The sequence below is a fragment of the Lonchura striata genome, chromosome 2, assembly GCF_050655825.1.
Source record: "Lonchura striata isolate lonStrDom1 chromosome 2, ASM5065582v1, whole genome shotgun sequence".
In the NCBI taxonomy this organism is placed as follows: Eukaryota; Metazoa; Chordata; class Aves; order Passeriformes; family Estrildidae; genus Lonchura; species Lonchura striata.
In genome coordinates, this window is record NC_140704.1 from 44,938,405 (window position 1) to 44,962,008 (window position 23,604).

A 23,604-nucleotide genomic window follows, 5' to 3' on the forward strand; every position below is an offset into this window, starting at 1 on the left:
CAATACACCAAAGCTCCCTCTTAAACCAGGTTATAGCTCTTGCAACTCTTGCTGAGCAAAGACTGTCAAGACGCTGAGTGCTCCCATGTACCTTTACACTGCCATGACCAGGCTCATCATGGTCCCCAGCCAGCACGTTCTGCCAGGAGCCCCATGTACCCCCCAGCCTCTGGTCCTGCCCTGTGCGGTGCTGTAAGCAGGCCTGTGCCTGGCTCTGTTCCCTGCTGACACTGACTCATTGTCCAGGCTTCCTGGATTGCTGCCATTTGTCTCATGATCGACCCCTGGAGAGTCAATTTGAACCCTTGCTGCCAGCATCTTTGCTCTGCTTGGGAACAAAGGGACTGGGCTGTGCCAACAAGGATTGTGCCCTTCCCATCCTGTCAGCTGCCTATAAAGCAGCCATGCTCTTGCTGCTTCCTGACAAGAGCGCCAATCTTTGTAAGAGAAACTTATTCTTGCTGGATTGAGGTAGACCTGCAATTCCACTCTTAGTGGAACTCACCTCTGTCAAAGAAGGGGAGGAAGGAGAGAATGGGGAAGTAACACAGATTTCTCTATACATCATTAATTACCTGCTTTTTACCTTTCTAAGCCAGAAATTACATTGTCAAAAGCATCTCAAGCACTAAAAATTGCAAGAACATTACTATTCTATCAGACAACAGTGCAGAGAATACCAAGATGAACTCATACTGTCAATCTCCTGCCTACATACTTTACAAAACCCTGGTAACTAGAACTATAATCCACTTGGGAAAGTTGCATTGTACTTTATGGTTCAAGGAGTCTGCTATTACCTACCAGAAGTATATGTTAATATGCTATTCTCCTCTGCCTTCATCCACACTGTTCTGCTAGCTCATGTACATCTGTGAGTGTCTTTCCAGCCTCCCCACAGTTAGATGCCCACATGTGCATCTGTTTTCATAGAGCTCTAGGCAATGCAAGAATCAACCTGCACATATCATTTTAAGAAGTCCTTGCAACCTTCTCAGAGGGACTACTGGCTTACACAGAGAAACAAGATCTGCCTCCCATGCTTTGAAAGACGAGAGCCAGCCTGTAACTACAAACTTTCTTTTTCCCTGGCTATCTTTTTAAGGCTGACAACATCATCTTAGTGCCTGCAACCATCTGAGTGCAGAAAAGACAGCTGATCTTCAGAAAAAAAAATCTGCTGACATGCACTAGATAATCAGAAACCTTTCTGAGTACATGTACACATAAAGGAATTTTATTTTATACATCTATCTTTCGATTACCTAATTGTTCTCAATCTCAAGGAAACAGAGTTGATTTTTTTCATTGGGGTTGTTTTGGGGGAATTTTCCTGGACGAAATATTAATTTTTCTCTTCAGAAAAAATGCAAGAATCTACACAGCCCAAGATGATGGTCTTGGGAACAAAGAAATAAAATCTGAGAAATTTAAATTTTTAGTGTCCCTTTTTTATTAGAATTCCAAATGAAATAGACTTTGTAGATGAGATGAGGAATTGTACAGATAAGTAAACTGGTTTGTTTTATCCCAAAAACTAGTGAAAAATGAACGCAAAGGAAGTGACCAATAAAATGTGAGGAGAGAAAAAACCCCTCATTCACGCACACAGAAAAAAAAAAACCCTACAATTTTATTGTGGAAAAGAAATCCACTAGAATGTGAAGTCCAGGCAGTAAAGAAATAAGAATTATCATGGACAAGTCAACCGAGAAAATTCTTCTACTCTACCATATAATAAATCCTGAGCATTTCTAAGCAATTCAAAATGCCTAATAACCAGAAAAGATATTAATGAGTAATTGAAAAGGCAACTTTTTATGATGCTGTTATGATGCTATTGTCATTAACTTCTAGTGCAAGTTTAAAATCTGTATACCAGCAGGAAATAAAAACAGGCTCTGATGCAATTGCCTATTTAGAAAAACAGGACACCATAATTACATTTGTTCATGCCTAGACATTAGTTCACCACTTAAGTCATGGCAATATTGTCAGTGCCACAGTTAAACAATCTCTCCCCTTCACTCTTCCTCCCCTCCCTTTTCTGAGAGGCACATATTTGTTATGAGATGATATGCAGATTAATACCATTCCCCAGTTATATTTTTTATAAGACCCTGATTGTGTTTCCACTAAGGTTTTTTAATTATTTCTGATTAGAACTGCAAAGATAAACAACTAAGTAACTTCTCTACTAAGAACACCCAAGACGTCATCTGTGATTGTGATTTATGATTAAGTTAACTGATATCAAACAGACAGAAAAGCACGTCCTCTTCTTCTAGGTGGTACCTCCATTTTATTAAGAAAAATGTAACACCTTACACTTAAAACACTGATAATTAATTAAAAATAATACAACAAAATATAGTGAAGCATATCTTTTTGAGTTGCTGTTATGGATTCTGGGGTTTGTAATCTAAGCAATTTTCAACTTTCAGTTTTCTGGAAAAAACATTTGGCAAACAAATTTCTACAAGCAGATCAAAACCAAATTAAATAGTTAATAAGTAATGAACTCATGATTCTTAATAAAGCATGGATCATTCCTTATGATTAAGGTTCTCCTTATGCTCTTGCAACTTTATAGCTTTCAGCACTTCACAGAAATAATTAAATATTAAAATGAATACATTTCACCCTTTTTCATACTATTTTTGAAAGTAACATATTCTACTGCTTTAGTTTCTTCTTAGCTTAAATGTATGAACACCCCACCTCACTTGTTTTGTTGCAAATATGTATTTCTCCATGCCCTGTTCCTCAGGAAATGAAGAAGGTGCTCAGTCTGCTTGACTCATGCTTTCTGTTTTCTAAATAAGATTAAAACAAATGTTTTCAAAGACTTTTGTCCTGGTTAATTTCTTGTTACAGTTTCTAATATTCTCTTTCCATAAAGAAAATGCAAAACCCACAGAACACTCCAACTGAGCTCTCTTCTGCATACTTCTTCACACTTCAGTATCCCTTGGGTAGTTATTAATGGATTACCTGCTAGCATATCTCATATCTTTTCATACAGTGGTATTTGACTGGCTGGTGTGTCTCTCCAATTCTGGACATACTAAATCTCTCTATCCCGTGTCTCTCAAGACAGACAACTCTCAAGTTTCACTGGTTATTTCAGCTTGCTTATATTTCCTTAAAGCAATTCTTATTATGCTTGCTGATCTAGGTACCTTTGACTATTTCATCAGTTCCATTTCTTCTAGGCACATCTCTATCCATACAAAATCCTCTAAATATAGTAAAATAATTCTCCACTGTGGAGACTGAAGTGAGGGTGGGAGGATGGCTTCTTCCTTCCCCCATTTTTTTAAGTGTTTCCCATTCAGAGAAAGAAAGAATTTGCAGGACAACCATGTGCATGTGAGGATAAGAGTACACTTATTTTCAGATGCACACTAGTATCTTTCCTCTGCTGACAAATGAGAAAGGAGTTGATCATAGAGAAAATGGAGTGAGAAGTCTAAAACAATGGGAGCTGACTGTATGGAGACAGCACAGCTCAAGGAATGCCTTCCCCCCTCTGCACATAACAACACAGAGATCACAAGGCATCGTGTGGGGTGGTCACCCACTGTCCTTTGTATCCTGCACTCATACATTAAGACACTTTCCATATAGAGTTACATACCTACTTAGCTGACAGTGTTACTTAGATGGGTGGAACTATGCCAGCATCTCACAAACAAGCAATTCAGCCTCAAACTAACTGCAACTCCAGCTAAGTACAACATGAACCACAGGTAGACAGCTTTGAAGATCTCATTCCTATTAACACGGCCACCTAAAGGCATCTCATCTGTCTACCAGGCTTTTGGGTTTCATCTGTTCATGGCTACAGATGTATCTGTAGGAAAGAAAAACCTAGCCTGACTGATAAAGAAGGAGCACTTGCTCAATTTCAGCACGAACTTCACATTAGAACTAATGATATTTTCAGAGATTGAACCTAGAACAATGAGAAGGGACAAGGGCATGGGGAGTATGGTGGCCAAGAAAGAACACCCCAAAACATACAGAAAACATGCAGAGAAAAGGAACTATATAAACCTCAGAGCCTGTTATCTGCAGGAGCCTTAAACACAATGCAAAGAGCTTATCAGTACAGTCCTCACAAAGAACATAAAATATGTCTTTTCTGCCTGTCAGCATTCTGCTTCAAACCATCCCAGATCTTTATGGTTTTACTGCTTTGCTTGTGAGCAGAGCTCTCCTCCCAAAGTCAAAAGGACTCCCACGTCTCCACAGAACCTGCTGGCAGTACAAACTGCCACCTGCCGGCAGAACTGCCTTAGTACCCGAACCTCCAAATCCCACGAGACATTTTGCCAGCCAGTTTCCTGCTTTCAGCCCACTCCTGTAAATGGAAAAACCAATCACCCAGAAACCCACTCCTGCCAGGAACCATGCTATGGTCAGGGCTCTGATCAAGAAGGGGTGTGCCAGAACACACAAGTCATAACAGAAAAGACCACAGGAAAACCACCCAGAGACAATATCATTCCCAGGGCACAGTGCTCTGAGTTGCAGTCCTGATGGAAGCAAACAGCACAAAGTGCCTGTGCTACCCTGAAATGCCTCCTCTGAGCAAAGGGAACAACTCAACTCTGGGTGTGATCTTAGGGAAGTGCTGGGCCGCTTGGCAACCTTCAAAACACAAGCTTTGGACATCAGGTTGTATCACATGCCTACCCTGATTATCTTCCAGGAAACTCCACCACATCAAACCCCAGCAGCTGGTGCTCAGCCCACAGCCGGAAAGTGGCAGTCTAAATATCCTCTCCTTAAACACAAACCAAACTAAGGGGAAAAAAAAAAATCCAAAATAAACAAAAATCCAAAACAAACAAAATATGCCTCAGTAGCACTCTCAGGCAAATCTTTCACGTCTTGCAAAACAACTAAAACATCATGACTTGCCACTACCTCTTGAGGCAGCTGAGAAAAGAGAAGTAGATACATGCACAGTAACAAAAAGAGACAACAGAAACAAGGAAACTGAAGAAAGCTGGAAGAATAAAGAAATCTTCTTTGTTACTTCATGGGACCACATACTCCTTTCTTTGGTTTTCAGTCCTGTCCTATTTCCCACACACATATTACACTCACCCTTGACGCTTAGCTCTCTCAGAGTTTTTTTAAGTTCCCCTGTTTTAAATCTTTGAGAACAGACAGTCAATAAATAACAATTCCAAATAACAAAAAGCACACAATACCTGCACAGGGTCACTTCCAGTGCTGACTCCATACTAGTTAAGTAAAAGTAAGGTTCTCTGCAGACAAGGGCTACAGCATGGAGGCTAAAGTCCAGTCACATGTAACACAAGAAATCGAAGTTCATCAAGTTGAGGCTATTCCATACCAAATACCAGATTTTGACTGCTAATTTTGCTCCATGTGACACTGAGATTAGCCACCTAATCTAGATCAACAAGCAGCCAGGAGGCCATGACTACATTAACATTCTCCTTTTTCAGAAGGCCTACAAGCCAAACTGTATTCCAGTAATGGAAGCAAGAAGGATGGTCTCTCTAAATGCTTTTTCCAGCAGATATTTTCTGGATGCTTGGAATAGCCCAATAACCTCATTTTCCCCACACTTTCTGTCTGTTTAGACAGTGATGGAATGAACTCATCATTATCATTACAAACAGATCCACATAAAAATTAAAAGCAGAGGGATGAAAGTTCTACTACACAATTAGGCTGCTACCTATGCTACTGGAGAGGAAAACATGGCCTGTAGTCATCCAATATTTGAATTCTATGGGTCCACATAGACACAGTCATTAAGTATTGATTGAGGTCTGTAATTACAAGTATTTCTTGAGCATTATTTAACAATTACATGGATATGTACAGAGCAATAGGCAAAATCCCAGAACTTACCATATTCCTATTCAATTTGTACTTCAATTCAATTTCCTATTCAGTTCTAGGATGCCCAGAATGTGGCTAACTGTACTGAAACTGTACTGAAGCCTTTCAAATAATACTGCTGAACTTGGGACATGTGCTTCAATGTAAAGCAAGTAGTTAGTTTCTCGGGCAAAGAAAAAAAATCCAACTCACTGACTTGTCCAAAGGGAAAGATAGCCTTAGCATCCTTACACATTTGAAGTCTCACTGCTGGTTGCAAAGCCAAACATCTGGAAGAAAAGCTCTTCAACATGAAAGCTGTCTTATACCTCTAAAACTCAGACTCCTCAAACAGCCATGGCAGCTTCTGTAACTTGACTGGTATGGCATGACATGATTTGAAATTGCAAGTTCTGCCACACCTTTAACCAAAGTTGTAAAGCAGTGGTTCTTCTGCCTCTGAACACAAAAAAAAACTGCACAAAATCCTGGCTTCCACAGGAAAACAAAAGATTCCATGTCAACCTCTTTTTGGCTTGGCCAAACACACCTGCTAAAAGACTAGGATAAAGTTGAGAATGTCAAAGGTAACGAAGATGAAACCCCACAGTTCCAATGTGAGGAATGCCATTGTTTACCAGGCTGAAGTCTCCCTGCTTTGGTACCATCCTACATACACATTCCTGCTACAAATAAAACCTGAAACAGATTTTGTGATTTGGTCCATTAAAATATTAGGACCCTACAGTACATATGTCATAAATTGAAATGAAGAATGCTTTTAATGAAAATATGGAAATGTTTCTCCCTGTAGATAAATGCACCCATAGTCATGATTTTTATATTAAACAAAAAATAAAAGGAAACCCTGCCACCATGGCTATTCTTTTAGAGTAAGAACAAAAGCTATTCATGTACCAAAAGCATGCTGGACACGCACTGTTCAGCAGCAGTAAGAATAAACACATTTATTAACCATTAGGATCTTCCAGCTGCCAAGAGAGACTGAGAATGTCTCAAAAACCCATTGATAAATCACTGAGTACAAAAATCCCGAAAAGCAATTGTCCTGCCTTTCCTTGTTGTTCAGCCCAGCTACAAAATGTGCCAGCCAATAAACAATGGCTGTCAACAAAACTTTCCCAGAATCACAAGCAAAACATGAGAATTAAATCTTATGTAGCTTGCTCTTTAAAGATGCTTGCTTTAAGTTAAAAATGTGTTGCTTCATTATGGACACACACACATACATTGAGGGAGAAAGGTAAAGCTGAACTTCATGTGTTATGGAATTAATGTTATTTTCACATATTTAAATGCACCAATAATCAAATGTAGCTATTTAGTGTTCCTCACTACTAATTGCACCACAACAGGAAATCAAAAAATGTAAATCAAAAAATCTGCTAGGCACTTGCCTTAAGTACTTTCTCCAAAGAATAAACCCAGAACACTGATCAACACTGCTTTCACGCATCCCTACCTTGAATAATGTACATATTTAGGCATGATAAGTGCTTCTCAAAACAAGGGAAATCTAAGAACAATGTCTTTAAAGTGTCACACTGGATTTGTAATTCCAAGAGTTGCTTTCATAGTAACTTCAGAATTGACAATTTACACTAAAAAACATAGATCATATCAGGAAGCATAAATAAGAGGGCTATATAGGGAGCACAGCAGAATTCTGCTTAAGGGAATACCAACCACCTAAATATCATCAAACCACAAAAAGACAATTCTTGATAAAATAAAAACATATGACAAAGATACAGATTAAGAGGTAGTGTGACAACCTGACACAGGAGAGGAATCAGAAAAAAACACCAGGTAACTTGAAAAGGATAAGAACTGGAAAGCAACTGTGGGAGAATGTAGGGGGCAGGGGGGAGAATCTGCATGAAGTTGACTGAGAATGTACCAAAAGCCAGACAGAAAATTCAAAATAGAGGCAATGATGCAGCAGGCACAGAGAATAAGAAATTTTTTTCAGAGTATGCTAGACCGAATAGTCAGATTCATAAAATAGTTTCAGTCATGTCAAAGCAGCTATGTCACTTTAACCGGACTGGCATTTTTGGAATGCTTTAGAGAAAGGAACATTGTTCAGTATTTAGCAATCACTGCTTACAGAAGTGTCAGGAAAGAGGGACAAGAGATCAAAACTAGATCAAGCTAACAAGATGAGACTGGTGACGATAACTTAAAATAAAGTAAATGGGGTGAGGAAAGGACCAACATTCTTCTAGCTTTATTTAAAGCTAGAAGAGACTGAAAGAGCTGGGAGAGGAGTAGACAGGGGTGTAAAAACGATGAAGGTTTTTCAAAATCATGAAGGCAACTTCACAAGGGGAAAGAAAACTGATATTCACCAAAATCCTGCATAACTAGGACAAATACTGACAGAAACTGCAAGATCAGTGTCACTGCACACAGGAGTAGTAGCCATGAAGTTCCAGGGTAAAACAATCAGCATATCCAGATAAGCAAAAGCTATGGACAGGTTGCAACACTAAATAGTTCTGCATGATGGAGGTACTTATGCTGAGACTAGACTACTGAGAGTGGCAAAGTACATGATCTCCCTATCCGGTATCTCTGGTTTCTGGAGTCAGAAACACAGTCCTGGTGTTTGGTCCAACATGGCAGAGCATTTCTTATGCTCTTTGGTTGAGTTCCACCAAGCAATATTTAACATATCTTCTCTCATATTGACAAAACTGAGAAAAACGTGGAAGTCCCACCCCAAACAAGGAGCAGAAAAAGAAGCAAATGCTAGAGCAAGTTATGCTCCACTAAAAGAGAAATATAACCACAACAGCAAAAGAGAAAGGTAATCCAAACAGAACTCAGAGAGATTCAAATAACATGAAGCAATTCAAAACTGTTAGTATTTTATTAATGCTTTTTTAACCATTTAAAGCTTAGAAGTCTACCAGCAGGCCTGTAACAGCTACCAAAACCAACCAGAGCACCCTGTTGGAACAGTCTCAAAATAGCAAGCACATGGTGTCTGATGGTAACTCACATATCTAGGACAGGACAGCCACAGGTACAGCATTCTCCTCATCACCTGCATAACAACAACCGGTAATACCTAAATCCCTATGGAGTTAATTTAGAGTAATCATGCTTTATCACACTTGAAACAGAAGGAATAGAAATTCAGCTTTTCAACACAAACACATGTATCTTGGGGGGGACACACATACAAAGCAATGGAAATTCTGTGAGTCCTAATTATGTCTTTTTAAATAAAGTGATTACATAAAGAAATGGTCAGAATGACACCGCTTATCTATAGGATCAGTCAGTTATCAAAATTGGCTGATGTTCCAATGAAGAAAGGTAATTTGGTGAAAGAGAATGGAATCTCTGTTTCATATGGGAATATATTTAAAGCCTGAATAAGGATAGAGACAGGATGAAAACCCAGAGAAAACCTTCTGCACGCACCCAAACATTGCTAGGAGATTGTGTGAATGAGGCTTGGCAGCAAGGGAATGTTGGTTTCTCTGGATGTTATGACTCCTTCCACTGCAGTCACTGCAGTAACATGCAAGTTACACAACCCAAAAGGAAGGTCAAACAATACCAACTCTTCTCACTAATACCTTCCTGCTGAGAAAAAGACATTTTGTTTCACCGTGCCTCCAGTAATGTAACTTTGTTTTTGGAAATTAAAAATAAAAATCTATGTGTGTTAATTGCAAACAAAGTAAGACACAGAACAGGTTATTACCACAGAGCATTTCCCAATAACTCAACAACCCTCAGGAAATTGTCCTGAACAGCCAGAAAACACAGTCCTACATGCGTTTAGTAAGAGCAATTAGTACAATGAACAAATGAATTATGCAAGCTAATGAAGGAGCTGGGCAATTTAAATTACAGTCCATTCATTCTCTCCCTTTCCAGAGAAGGATGAAGGAAACCTACATAGCATATTAAGCAGTTAGCTCTTGAATTACAAAGTACACCATACCGAAATCAGTGCAAATAGTGAGTATTCAGACATGCTAAAGCAGACAAAGTTAACTTACAGCAGATGTCTAAGTATACTGTGTTAAGCATATTTTAAGAGAAAAAAAAAAGAAAAAAAAAATCAAAAAGCCTCACAAAAATATTCTGGTAGTCAGACAGCTATCACAAGAGTAATATCCAGTGTTATTTGACTTACATCCCCACTGTACTCCCCATTTTCAGGGGGAGGGACAGGATTTGTCAGACAGTAGCTAACAGATAAGAAAATGGCAATCAGACTAAGAGGCTTTTGTAATTTATAAAATTGTGACTACTGACCAATTTAATGATACTCTGCTTTTTCATGTCAAGATTACAGCCCTTCCTGCTCTACAAAAAATGGGATGCGGGTGGTGATACTTGTGGTTGTGGTGTTAGAGAAGAAAGCCCCCAACTCCAGTTGTTTTCATTAACATCTGACTGAAAGTATTCAGATCTGCACTGCAATTACAGAAAAGACAGGCCTTGAAAAGCATTTCCACTCCCTTTCTAGCAAAAAGAACACTAGATGGTGCTACATCCGTATTCCTATCTCTACACTCTCAGATGAATAGAGCAGCAAGAAAAAGTTAAAAGGAAAGAAAAACAACTAGGACATGATAGGTGCCTTCAACATGTAGCAGCACCATGCCACTTCCATATAGGGCTGCCCTACTGTCCACTAAACACAGGACTTGGGTCTCCTGCCCATTTACCTGTAGGAGCTCCACAATCAATAGCAACAGAAAACTTGGAGTCAGATTACATTGATATTTTCTCCTAAATCTTACTAACAAAACCTGGAATTAAATATTACAAAACAAAAAATCTATTACAACCTCTACTGATTCAATTTTCAGGTTTAGTGTTTAGAAAGTATGTGGTCCACCAGCACTTTTATCATACTAACTCTTAAAATATTCAGAACCAATTTTTTTCAACAGATCAACTATCCTGTTTCATCTGCCCTTCTGTGCTGAAGTCAGCACAGATTCAAATGCATTTACCTCTATAAAGCTTCACTTGCAGCACCTATGAGCTTTGGATGGTGCTTTTGTATCCAATTCAGTGGGAAAGGTGCTTTTAGGGTGCTTTCCCTCTCTCAGACACTGGCTCAAAGAAATTTTTCACCACACTGCTTTCGTCACCTGGGCCCAGCCCTATAGCGCTTATAGCCTCTGTTATGCCAACAGAATTGCTTTTAGGCCACAAAATAGGTCACACCTCTAATTGTCCTAAGTAAAAAGTAACTCTCATCTCCTCTCTGACACAAAAGCATAGCAAGAATTCTATCCAGACCAGTTGCCTAAAATTCCTCTAGCTGCATTCCCACAGAAATCTGGTCAAGCACAATTCTGAGATGGTTTGGGGACAAGAAATGTTTAAGTCAACCCTATATCCAAGAATACATGCTTAGCACAATCAGAATGTACAATGCTCTTAGCTACATTGAATCTGCTCTTGAGTGCAGGCAGGAAAGATAGTGCTGCTGACAGAGAATGCCAAAGTACCTCTCTACTGTCAGCAATCACAATGGGAAATAAAAACTATAACAAAAAGAAAAGGAGCAGCATTAAAAATTCTTTGAGCATCAATGGTCTGGAAAAGTTAAATAGCAAAATGGGCACATGATACAATTACTGTTAGTTATATCAGAGATAGCTCCAATTACCTTTAGTTTGCTGCATTCCAGAAAGCATCACCACACCACTCTGTGTCTCAGTTTCCCTTTCATTTCTTAAATGTGTCCAAACATTTATTAGCGAGAATTTTTGCAGATAATTTGTACAATTAGGTGCTAGTTTAAGACTAAAAAAAACTATAGATTACTCTGATTGCTGAATTTGGACTCTAGGATGAGTCAAGGCTTGGTATCAGAAGAAAAGGTATAGTATATGCAGACTTGAGATGAGAAATTATTTTCCCACTAAACAATTTAAAAATGTAAATAGTGATAACTTGTCAATCAGAACTAAACCAAGTCTTCATGTTACAGTCTCTGACAATCCTGACAATTCAGTCAAGTATATCTCTTTCAGATTGTTTCAAGGGTATACACTGCATACCTCCACACAAAACTGATAAAGATTTTACGGAGGGAATATGAGACCAATTCATTACTTCCAGCCTATGCCCTCTGACACCTTTAAAACACACAAAAAACCTGAAACTCAAAATTCCATAAGCACAAAAAAAAAGCCCCAAACAACCAAATAATCAACAAAACCACTGCTATTTCTACTGCAAGTCACATCATGTTGTCCTCAGGTCACAAACAGGACAAATCTGACATGGCAGAATAGCAAATCCATTTTAAAAAGCAATTTAGGACCAATCTCTAAACAGCTTGGCTGACAGCTAAGCAAGTAGAAAGATTCAGAAACTACATCAAGCTTGAATGAATTTGAAGCAGCAAGAACATGTGCTGGCCTCCATTTTATAAAAACTTCTTAAATGTTAAAAAGTGAGTTTGTCTTGCCTTTCAAGAAACCATAATCAAGAGGGCATCTTGACTCATGAAGGAAGTTGGTTGTCCTGGCTTGTAGTCAGAAATGGAAAAACAAAGTTAAATTCCTGTTAACAGGAGAGGGAGGAGAAGGGCTGAAGAGGAGACAGACCACAGCCAGCAGAATAGACTGCAAGATCCTTCTACAAGGGGCCCGGAAAACAGTTGTGTTACCCAGAATGCATTTATGTGATGAGCAGTTTCTAGTCTACCTAACTACATAAAAGTCAAAAGGATGACCTATTTTTTAAATAACCAGTTAAGGAGCTGTAAATCCATGAAAACAAGGAAGGAAGGATGGCAAGTAAGTTTGTTTATTTAAACAAAATATTTTATGTAGATTCATACCTGACAAAGTGACTCCAGTGTTAATCCTGCTGTTTGCCTTCTCAAGGAAATCAGGGTGGACTTGAGAGCACTTCAGCCCTTCTTTATATTTTCTTTTTTTTTCAGAATATCAGCCCTTAGTTACTATACAGCTGATGTGCTGAGCTAAGCTAAGGCATGCTACTAAAGCAGCTGCTGACAGTCACCATTAGCTAGTTCTCTGATTTAAAGACAATTCTAGAATGGGTTGACAGTAATTTAGGATTAAAGACAATTCTAGAAAGGGCTGACAGTAACTCAGGGTAAAGTATCTGGCTGCCAATTAGAACAGCCTTAGTCTTATTGCTGTTTTTCTCAGACATCTCATTTCTTCCTTCCAAAAACTCAGCTGACTCCTCAAACATTCCCAAAAGGACTTAGAACTCATGAGGTCGTTTTAGGCTAAAAGAAACCTCACAGCTCAGCCAACAAGCTATGCACTTGGAATGGAAGCTTCCTGTCATTTCATGGCCATAACCATGACTAAACTGAGTTACAGTGATTATTCAAATGCAAAAAAATTGGGTCAGCTGACCACAGCACTAAGAATCTAATTCTATTTAAAATACCATACTTCAACACATATTCCATTTATTTGTATGAATCTATAATAGTGTATTCAACCGTTCATAAAAGTATGCAGAAGAAGCTATTCCATATATATTAACTTTTACTGTTCCAGAATGAATATGAAAAAATGAAATGGCTTTGAAAAGCAAAATTATGTACAGTAAAAATCTTAGATCCTATTTCTCCCGTCCCTATTTCTCACATTCTTCATATGAGAAAACAATTCTCATATGAAGATAAAATTCTAAGTTATGCTGAACATTAAGACAAGCATGCCATAAACTTTAAGGTGCAGTGTTCCCTTCTCCTCATCCCTGACTTTTGTTATTTTCCTAACAAACTTTCAAATGGTTCAATTTCCTTAGTACATAAATACAGTAACCTGGTTTCACAGCTGTCATTGGTCTGGCCTATTTGCAAGGATCTTAAACATTACTAAGCGCTTTAATTTAAAATCCTAGTGCCTGGAAAATCACTTCTTAAAGAAGAAAAAACGTGCAGAAGTGCAGAACCGCGGCAGCACCATCCATGAAGCAGATACCCCACCATGAGCTTAAGAACAGAAGCTTAACTCTTTAGCACCACATGCTCACCGAGGTAAAGGATTTGACTGCTTACCAGTAATGGTGCAGGCATCTCTGTACTCTCTGAAGTCTGGCACATCATCTTCCACGCCTTCGCTTACATAGTGCTCCTCGTGAATGCCTGTGTGGCAGGCTAGGACTGCATGGTTCGACAGCTCCGAGGGAGGCACAGTGGCGGCCAAAGTGCAGTCGTGCAAAGCTGTGGCGTCCAGCTTGGCAGGTTTCACAGGCTTGTACAATGTGCCATCAGGGGGACCCGCACTGGAGACCGGGGCTGGCTGGCACAGATGGAACTCCTTGTCTTCACTAGAGTCGGCTTCAAGAAGTCTGCAGAACACAAAAGGAACAAATGTTCAATTCAAGCCATTCCAAACAGTGTATACCAGGACAGATGATTCTTTTCCTTAAACAGTTTAACCTGACAAATTCAGCAAATACTGAAACCTCTACACTCTTCACAGGGCAGATGCCTATCTCTGCACTTTGCCCAGTCGTGTGCACTCTGCACCTTGCACAGTGGCAAAGTACCAGTCCTTGTACTGTATTTTTTACTAACAGCTGATGAAACATCCATATTTTTGCCTATCCCAACTTGCAGCAAACACAGTCAATTCACCTTGGCTCATTCACCAACTTTCTCTCATGTCAGCCAGGCCAAAGTTCTGTGTAACCCAGTATCTGTACGAGCCAGGTCATACAGACAGGTTGCACATTCCTGGCTGATTTACTGGAACTTTAATAACATCATAATTTGAAATCAACTGATAGCAAACACAACAGTAATGATTACAAGTTTATATTATAACTGTAGTAGACTTTCCTCTCCACTGTACACACAGCTCCTCACTAACAGACTGGCAGCTGGTACCTCAAGCTCCCTTTACAGAGAACACAGAAAACAAAACTGAAGGTGCCCTGAGTTAAAAGGACTGACCACACTGCTGCTCCCCAGTGCCTCAGCCTCAAACTGGGAATGAAGTCCCTCCAGGCTGGATACTGATGTCCCCAGCAAGATGGAATTGGCCAGAGAAGAAATGAAGAAGAGCACATTTTTCATTTCTCCCAAAACTTAACCAAACATTTTGTGTAAGAAGCTAAAGACACTGCAAAAAATGATGGTATGGTACTGCTTTTGGTTATCAGCAGTGTAAGGAAAGATGCAAATGCTCCCTACTGCTAGGAAAGGAAAATATTATTGTGGGATTGCAGAAAAACAGACTTGGGAAAGGACTTGAAAGACTTTATTATATGTAACAGCTACAACACATAAGCAGCAGCTGAAGAACAAGCCACACAGGAACACCCAGACAACATGGGAAAAACAGGAAGACAGACAGCAAGAACACAATTGCACTGATTTGCAAACAGCAGGTGTGGATGCAAGTCCATATTCAAGTGCAGCAACAAAATATGCTATATTCAGTGCTTCACTGAGAACCAGAACAACAATTTTCTTGAGAATTCTATGTGAAAAAGGATCTTTCTAATCTCTGGAACATGTCCAGATAATCTTATTTTGCTGTTAAAATTATACTCAGTTTTTCAGCATCTTGTTTTCTGGCATTTCTAGCCAATAACATTATTGCTCCAACAAAACATCACAGTATTTCTAGAAACTCACTGCAAGACTCAAATATCAGTCAAGACAAAGATCAGGTGTTTAGACCTTCTGAGAGTAAGCTCCAGAAGAGTCTTGCAGCAAAGCTGGAACACTGCACCAACATAATTTTTCTTTACCTATTTTTCCCCTTCAGCACAGGTGTAAGAACAAAAAAGCAAAATCCTCTCCCCCTTTCAGAAGGTCTAAATTAGGATACATTTGCACTGAAATCACAACACCGTAACTAGAAAACAGATGGGCAATATTAACTCTTGGAAAAAAACACCCTTATACACAAAATAACATTTCATTAAGTTTTCCTCAATTACATAAATTTGTATTCCTACATGGTATAATTTAGCCTGTAAATAGTTCTCACAGTCAGAGACTCAAAAACTGTATTTTGTAAGGAATGTAACAGCTAAGGGAACATACTAAATCAAATGATAAATTTATACCATACCCTAATGAAACTAATATTCCACTGTGGCAGCTGCAGGAAGAGAAAGCGTGGAGTGCTTTAATAGAAAGTGTTATGGTTCCCCTGCAGAGCATCCATTATTTTTGCACTATCACAGTACATACTGAAAGAACAATGGGGTTACTTGTACTGATTACTTTTAAAATGGTCCCCTTTCAAGTGGCTCCTTAAAAATAACTAGAGGGAGATTACTGATATTAAAAATTAGTTGCTCCAATGAAGTTGGAATCAAAATGCAAATCTTAATTTTCCCCTCTGCACTGAAGATAAAAACCGTTTAAGCTATAAACAATAAAAAGTACTGGAAATGTACTGACTGACTGATTAGATGGACTCAATTTTGACCTAGCTGCTGTCACACATATGTGAATTACATTTGTTTTGAGAAACTGTTAGATAAGTCTGTTGTTATGAACAAGGCCTTGACTAAGATTAAATAGCTAAAAGCTCCAACAGCACTTTTCAGCTTTTCTTGCCCTCCTCTCCCCTCCTTCTCAGGCCCTGTCTTAAAAACCTCAGGAAGCCAGTAAGAAAATAGCACTCTGGAATGAAATAACACTGATAACCACGGTGTGATTTGTCTGCAGCCTTCAAGTGAGTTCTGGGAATTTAAGATCTTGTAACTTTTCTGAACAAATGACATCTAACATCTGACATACCTGACCACTATTTCTGACTCTCTCCCACACAGTCCTCACCAAAAATACTTTTGGCTAGAATATACCATTCCAATTTGCATTAGAAGTTTGTGTTGAATGAGTTTCACCTCTTAACATTGACTCCACTGAGGTACTATGGAACCAGTTCTCCCCCTCCTGTAAGCTCCACCCCAACCCTTGGCTCTGTTAAGAGCAAATAGAGATACCCATAGATACCCATCCAGAAACAAAAGTTAAAAATGCTCTTCCTTCACACAAACTGTTTCACTATTAGCACTTATGGAAACTAGAGGAAAATAAGCTTGAAAGTACAAAGAAGGAACAAAATTCACAACAGTCAATCTGCCTGGTCTACTACAGAAACACATGGAGCATCTACATGAGAAAGCCAAGTTCAGGTTTAAGGAAGAGAATTTGCCTTTATCTTAAAACCTGGTATCATGGAGGAAAGAAAGCCAGCATGAATGTGTGTGTCTGCTTCCTTTCAGACTTATTAAATATCCTCAGTTTCCATAAACACAGGGGAGAAATGTTGCTCACTCTTCTAAAACCTACAGAGGCACTGTTGTTTGCATAGCATCTCTTGCAAGGCAAATATTACCACCTAATCCAGGCAGTGCACACTTGTCCTTTACACTTCTAAGTCTTCCTATTGCAGAAATTAAAACAAACTGCAGCTGAACACTATTTACCAGATTGTCAAAGCAGCCATAAAGAGAAATGGACATGGTAGCTACTGTCCCCAGAAAATACACAATATTAATATTATTTTTTAGTTACTGTCACCTGCGCATACAATACTTGTAAACAAGATGGCACAAATTGTTATTAACTCCTTGGTATTCACCCCTTCTGACATAAAAAGGAGGATATAAATAATTATCATAGTTTTGTACCTAATCTGACATCCAAAAATGTGCACAGTTTGTAAATCAGATAATAACTCTTAATGAAAATTCAACAAATTTCATTCTTTCTACTGCATATGTCAACACCAGCCTGCATATAGGATTTAAGTAACTCCTCTCCCACCTTATGTGACATAATTCAGCTTCTGCCTCAGTATGGTAAAATCTATATTGGACTATTGGCTGTATTCTGCCATTTCTCCCAGACTAAATACAATGAAAGTTTAAGGCAAATAGACAGATGTGGAACTAAAGAAATATTTCATTTGGAATGTTTGAACAAAATCCTTCACTGTAAAACAGTTTGCTGAAAGAGCAAAATTCCCTAAGTTATCTATATCTTTTAAAAAAAGGTCATTCTACTCTGAAAAAAAACCTAATTTGTCAGCTGTTTGTTGAAAGGGAATCATTCCAACCTTGCACCTTGTTAAGAGTGATCAACAAGCACAAAGATTTGCTCCTGCACACCACCTCTGTAGAATGCCCAGATTTTGGTCTAACCCAATAAATGCTTAAAACAGAGTACTGGTATGATTACTATATCAAGACCTTAAAATTCTACATACAGCAAACACCTCTGCAATCTAATAGCACATTCACACAATAGACTGGACTATGACTGCAACATAACCAAGACTTGATGAAGAAGTACATTGGGTACTGACTGTAGTGTACCTGTGGCAGCCCAGATTACAAAAGGCAAATTGGGAATTGGGCTGTGATTAGTCAGCACTGTGTTCCACATAAAAAAAAAAAAAAAAAAAAAAAAAAAAAAAAAAAAATCCAGCTTTGCCAGTTATCTAGGCAAAGCAGTTCAAAGCTAACAGGCACATTTACATTAGACAAAAGCCAAAATTTGATGGTTTTGAGGCAGAGGGATAAAAAAACTCCACAACAGTCAGCCATTTCTGGGTTCTGGACATGAAAAGAAATCTGTTCATTTTTTGGTTTGTTTTGTGGGGAAAGGGTTGAGTTTCATACATTACAAATTTCATATACAAGCAAATGAAATAAACCAATGGCTTTTTCACTGCCATTTGAGATGAAGCTTTTCAGCATTCAGCACTAAATGGAACTTAGCTCTGAATCTAAATACACAATTGACTTTAAGTAATCCTTCTTCCTCCATCAAAAGCAGAAAAAGATACAGAGATATTCAGCAATGTGCTTACCTAGAGCCCAGCAAAGCTGAGTAAGTTATCCATAACTTTGCAACATTATTCTTACCGCCATCTTGGGTTGTAGCAACAGCAATTTACTGTAGTCACAAAACATCTGGAACTCCTAATGTGCTACTCAAGAGCCACATGCTGCACCCTTTGGTGAAGCATTATTAAGCTTAGAACCATTTTTAATTATCCAGCTCAGATTTTGTGACTCAAACACTACTTTCATTCAATAGTCTAAAATGGCAACTGGGACACCGTGAATGCTAATTTAAGGAAATACTTCCTTAACAGAGGGAAAAAATATCTTTCCAGAACATCTGACTAAAATCTTCCAGGTCATCCTTTTGCTATACATACTCTCATATGAAATTCAACCATGCTGTTTGGTTTAGTGCAGAAGCAAAACCATTTACTGTGAGCTGGATAGTTTTGCATAGCAGCTCTGGTACATATGAACAAGCAATTCCCTTTTGAGTAAGAATGTGAAAACTCTGCTGCAAGATGCACTTCAAATGCTACTTGCTGTCTCACAGGGATATGAAACTTCAGCTAGCCCCATGGGCTACATCACGGAGAAGTCATCTGGTATGTTCCTATTACATTTTCTCCTTCAAGAAGCTTCAAACTGCACAGATAAGTGGGGACATTCAGTCTAAGTTGATAAGTTAAATTTAATCTAAAACAACCCCCTCAAATCAGTAATGAAGATTTATGAAGCTTCAATGTTTTGATCTAGTTACTGACGACAGTATTTGCTAATTTAGACAGAATCACAAGATATCAAGGGACTGAGAGAGCTTTCTATTCTTCACATCTGCCTGGACTTTCAGAGCCCTGATCCTGTATTCTCATTTACTAATTCACTAATTGTCATTTACTAAGTACTAATTGCTGCTTAAACACGTCAGAAGGCTTTAGAATGTGCTTGAAAGAGTCCCACCAGAAATATCCTTGTTTAGTGCATCACATTATAAATCTACTAAGCACCTCTGACTTAAACTAAGTCTGGTAAGTTTTACTAAGCTGTTTCAAAAGAATCCTCAAGGTTCTTATCTACTGCCCACCAAAAAAAAATTTCTTCAGATGCAAAATGCTCCATGTAGACACTGAACCAAATCAAAGCTATGTATGTCTTTATATGTCTGTCTCATCTGGAACAAGATTAATATGCTCACCTGCCCTTGTTGTTTGAGAAAATAATCAACTGAAGCAACTTAGAACTGTTCTAAGTATTCAACTTCTTATTTCTTATGTAACGCACATTTTGAATCTGTAAAAGTTTGCTATTTTAATTTAAAAACAATTTCTTGACTAAGTGGGTAGGTTCAAAAGCCAGTCAAAACGCTTTCTTCCATTTAAATACATGTCAGAACTTGAAGAGACAACCATTTGCAGGTCTGGTTTTTACACACACACACACATACATAAACATTATCACAGGGAAACTTTTGGTTTAACTTTTAGATAAAGGCTGAATATGATACCAAATAATTTACTGAGTTGATTTAATTATGTGCTTTAGTATATACCCTCTTATAAACCATGGGGGTTAGCTTTTGCTCAGTAGCTGCTTTTTAAACATGCAGAATGCTGACTGCTTAGTTAAGACCTCTAACTCAGGGGACAAAGAGTCTAAGCATCACAGATGAGTGATAGAATGTGAGAAGCACCTTATTTACTTTCAAACACTTACATAATTCTGCATTTCTCATGTTACAAGAGTTCCAATAATTTTACAGTAAAAACTAAAGGGACAAACATCTTGGACAATGCCAGATTACACCCTTATCCAAAATTTTAAAGACATTCAAGGCCCTTTTAATCAAACTTCTTGCTTAAGTTTCCTAGCTTTGTAGCACATTCAGGTCATATTCCACACTTTCTGTTTTTTTTCTCCTTCATAGTGGTGTTAGGAATGCCTTGACCTAACCAGCCTTTCAGAAAAGTATCAACACCTAGTCTTAATGTCACATGCTATGAAGGATCTTCTCCAGGTATATGCCTCCTAAAGAAAGGCTTTTCTGCCTGTGAAACTATAAAAAATGTTTTCAAGCTAAGATCTGAAGGGTTTCTAAAATCACTTTTATAAATCCTCATAACAACCAAATACTAAGCTGATGACGGCATCCAAACCAGAACATATCTGGTTAACTGCCAGTGGCATGGTAATGTCATTTAGAATAAAAAAGTCATCACATGAGAACAAAAGACAGAATAGCAGCAGCAATAACCAAAAAACTGCTTAAACCATAATATAACCATATAATCTCACTCTCAAGATCCCAAAAACTGCTGCTCTGATCTTGTTTAGCTTTATTTGACAATCAATCAAGTCAGTCATGTTTTCTCAAAAAAACTATGAACTCAAAACATCACACATAAGCCTCTTAAAAGAAAACCACACCACTGCTCTCCACAAACCAAAGTTTCTCACCACTAGGATCTGGCCTTCAGAAGAAGCCCATCAGTCTCTTCTCCCATCAGGGCAAGGAAGAGTGGAAGCCTACTGTAAGACAAGCCCTGGGTTTGACCTTAGCAGCTGTGAGGGCACAAGTGTGCTCTCACCCAGCTTTACGTAACACTGCCCCACTCTGCTCTCAAGTTCCTTCAGGCAAATACTGCAGGGATCTATAAATAGATCTTCCTTGTGTAAGGCTCACATTACACGGGGAGCTTTTTACAGCTCCCTCTCCTTTTATTAAATATAGGCCAAAACCCATGCTCCCAAAACTATACCTCTCTCTCAGTGAACAAACAAAACTGCAAAAATGGAAATGTTTCATACCCTTTCCTGCAACACCTCGTGCTCCTGGCTGGGAGATCTTCAGCTGTGTACCTGCCTTGGAAAGGGAAAGCTGCTTAACCACAACTAGTGCAGAATGTATGAGAATGGCATGTGCAGGGAAACAAGGAATTAATGAAGCTCAGAGGTATGGCAATGCAAAGTATAGGCACCCCAAGCATGTACTTTCTTTTCATACCCATGTGTGTGCAAGGTGCTCACTGAGGTAGATCACTACAAGATGGGTCCAAAAGGCATGGACCAATACTTGATGAAGAATAAGACCTCATGGCTTTAAAAAAACAAAACAAAACAAAAAACAAACAAACAAAAAAAAAACCCCTACTTGATCACTTTGGATGAGGCTGCTGTTTCATTTAGTATGGACTCCAGCCTCAAAAAGAGTGAACACACAAACTAGAATACGAGAGCATCACTTTTGGTACATAAACACCATCTCTGCCAGCATATCTCCTTGTACCACTAAAAAAGGGCAGATATCAAATATTTGTCAGAGTTCAGGTATGTGGAAAATGACTACATAAACAGCAAAGCAGGTCCTCAAATAATATGGGTGGGAACAGTGATAACAGAAAAATAAGAAGTTCTCTTTATTTATGCACCACAAGAGAATGGAACTCCCCACTTCTTTACATATCCACAAACTTCAAAGGCGTTCAAATGAGAATTTTGGGTACAGCTTTTCTGCTAGCTGGGGAGAGTTGTTTATTACCACAAACTCTCTGAACTGCAGCAGCTGAGGTAACACCACTGTCCCTGCTCTTGAGTGCTGAGCTCACTTCCCATCCACAGGAAGGAGCAGTGGGAGCACTTGCCCGGAAGCATAGCAGAGAGTCACAAATGCAGTACACACACATGAACTAGCTACTTGTACAGGGAAAACAAAACAAAACCCCCCACAAACTCACTGAAAAATGGCTGGGCCTAAGACAGCAGGCAGTAGGTAAAGATATTCAAATTAAAATCTGTTCCCATTCCAAGCTAAATCCCTGATGAGCTAGCCCAGCCATACTCTGCTCCTCAGGGCAACACTAAAGAGCAGGGGAAGACAGCCAAAGGACCATGCTAATATGTTGGTTTCCCACCACCACTACACTGCTGTTTAATCAAAAATACAATACAACTAATTGGCAGCAAGTCAGGGCCAAGAGTTTTAGTCAAGTAACTCTAAACAAAGAGCAGACTGGCTCAAACCAAATATTTATCATGGTTTAAAACCTGTGGGAGAGGGGGGAATCTTAAGCTTGTTTTGCATTACTATTGTTCTTCTCTTGTTACAGGAGGAATTTCTCATTTCTCACCCTCCACAATGACTTCTAAGAGTCTACATGGAGTTTGTACACTTTAAATTTTAAAAAGTACTGATTTACAGGATTGGAAAAAAGTGTCATTATTTCAAATTTCAATAGCTGACCTTCTGAAAATATTTGCACAAAATCTCATATAACACAAGACTGCTGCTTTTCTTTACTGTTTCTTCTTGCGCACAGTCAGTGAGAGCAGGGACAAGAGGAAGAAAATTCTTTGCACACTGCCCTAAAAAAAAAAAAATACCCCAACAAAACAAGCACAAAACTCAAAAAAAATCAAAACCCACACACCATAACTCCTGTGTCCTTATCCATTTACTTTCAGACTGAGTTTATTGCATTTGACTAAGATGAATAATTATATAAAAAGATGATCAAAAACTAAGACCAAGAAATAAATCAAAACCCCACCTGTTCAGTAAAAACATCTTTTTTTTTTTTTTTTTTCCTTTTCAGAAATTAAGGAACTTAAATATCCTGTTGCTGCTAGAAGTAATTTTAGAGATAACTACTAGGATCTTTACCTCCAAGGACAGTCAGACCACAAAGTCCTGCTCCGAGTAAGATGCTAAGTCAATCTGTTTTGGCTCACTAGCATCACTGGCCCTCACTCCCTGGCAGTGAACCTCCCCACATGCTCAAGCAACTGGCACAATCTAGTGAGAGCCTCCACCATTCTTCAAGGTTGCCTTACAATCCTAAACATGCACAGAGTTTCTCAGAGACTATCCCACAATTTCTTAACTGGCTGTTAATATCCCTGGGCCTCATATCCATT

General features: G+C 38.7%; 1 protein-coding gene across 4 annotated transcripts in view; it reads right to left on the bottom strand.

The window, feature by feature from the left end:
* TRAK1 (trafficking kinesin protein 1) overlaps positions 1–23,604 on the bottom strand; it is a 115,616-nt gene that overhangs the window by 66,164 nt on the left and 25,848 nt on the right. For 2 of the 4 annotated variants that reach the window (XM_085569634.1, XM_085569608.1), the window contains exon 2: positions 13,931–14,223. Coding sequence is in view for 1 of the 4 variants with exons in the window: in XM_085569608.1 (XP_085425734.1) it covers positions 13,931–14,223 (293 nt within the window). In the remaining 3 variants the exon portion in view is untranslated. Of the gene's footprint in view, positions 1–13,930; positions 14,224–21,147; positions 21,624–23,604 lie in introns of those variants that run through there. The other 2 variants (XM_085569632.1, XM_085569613.1) reach the window with 2 other exon arrangements.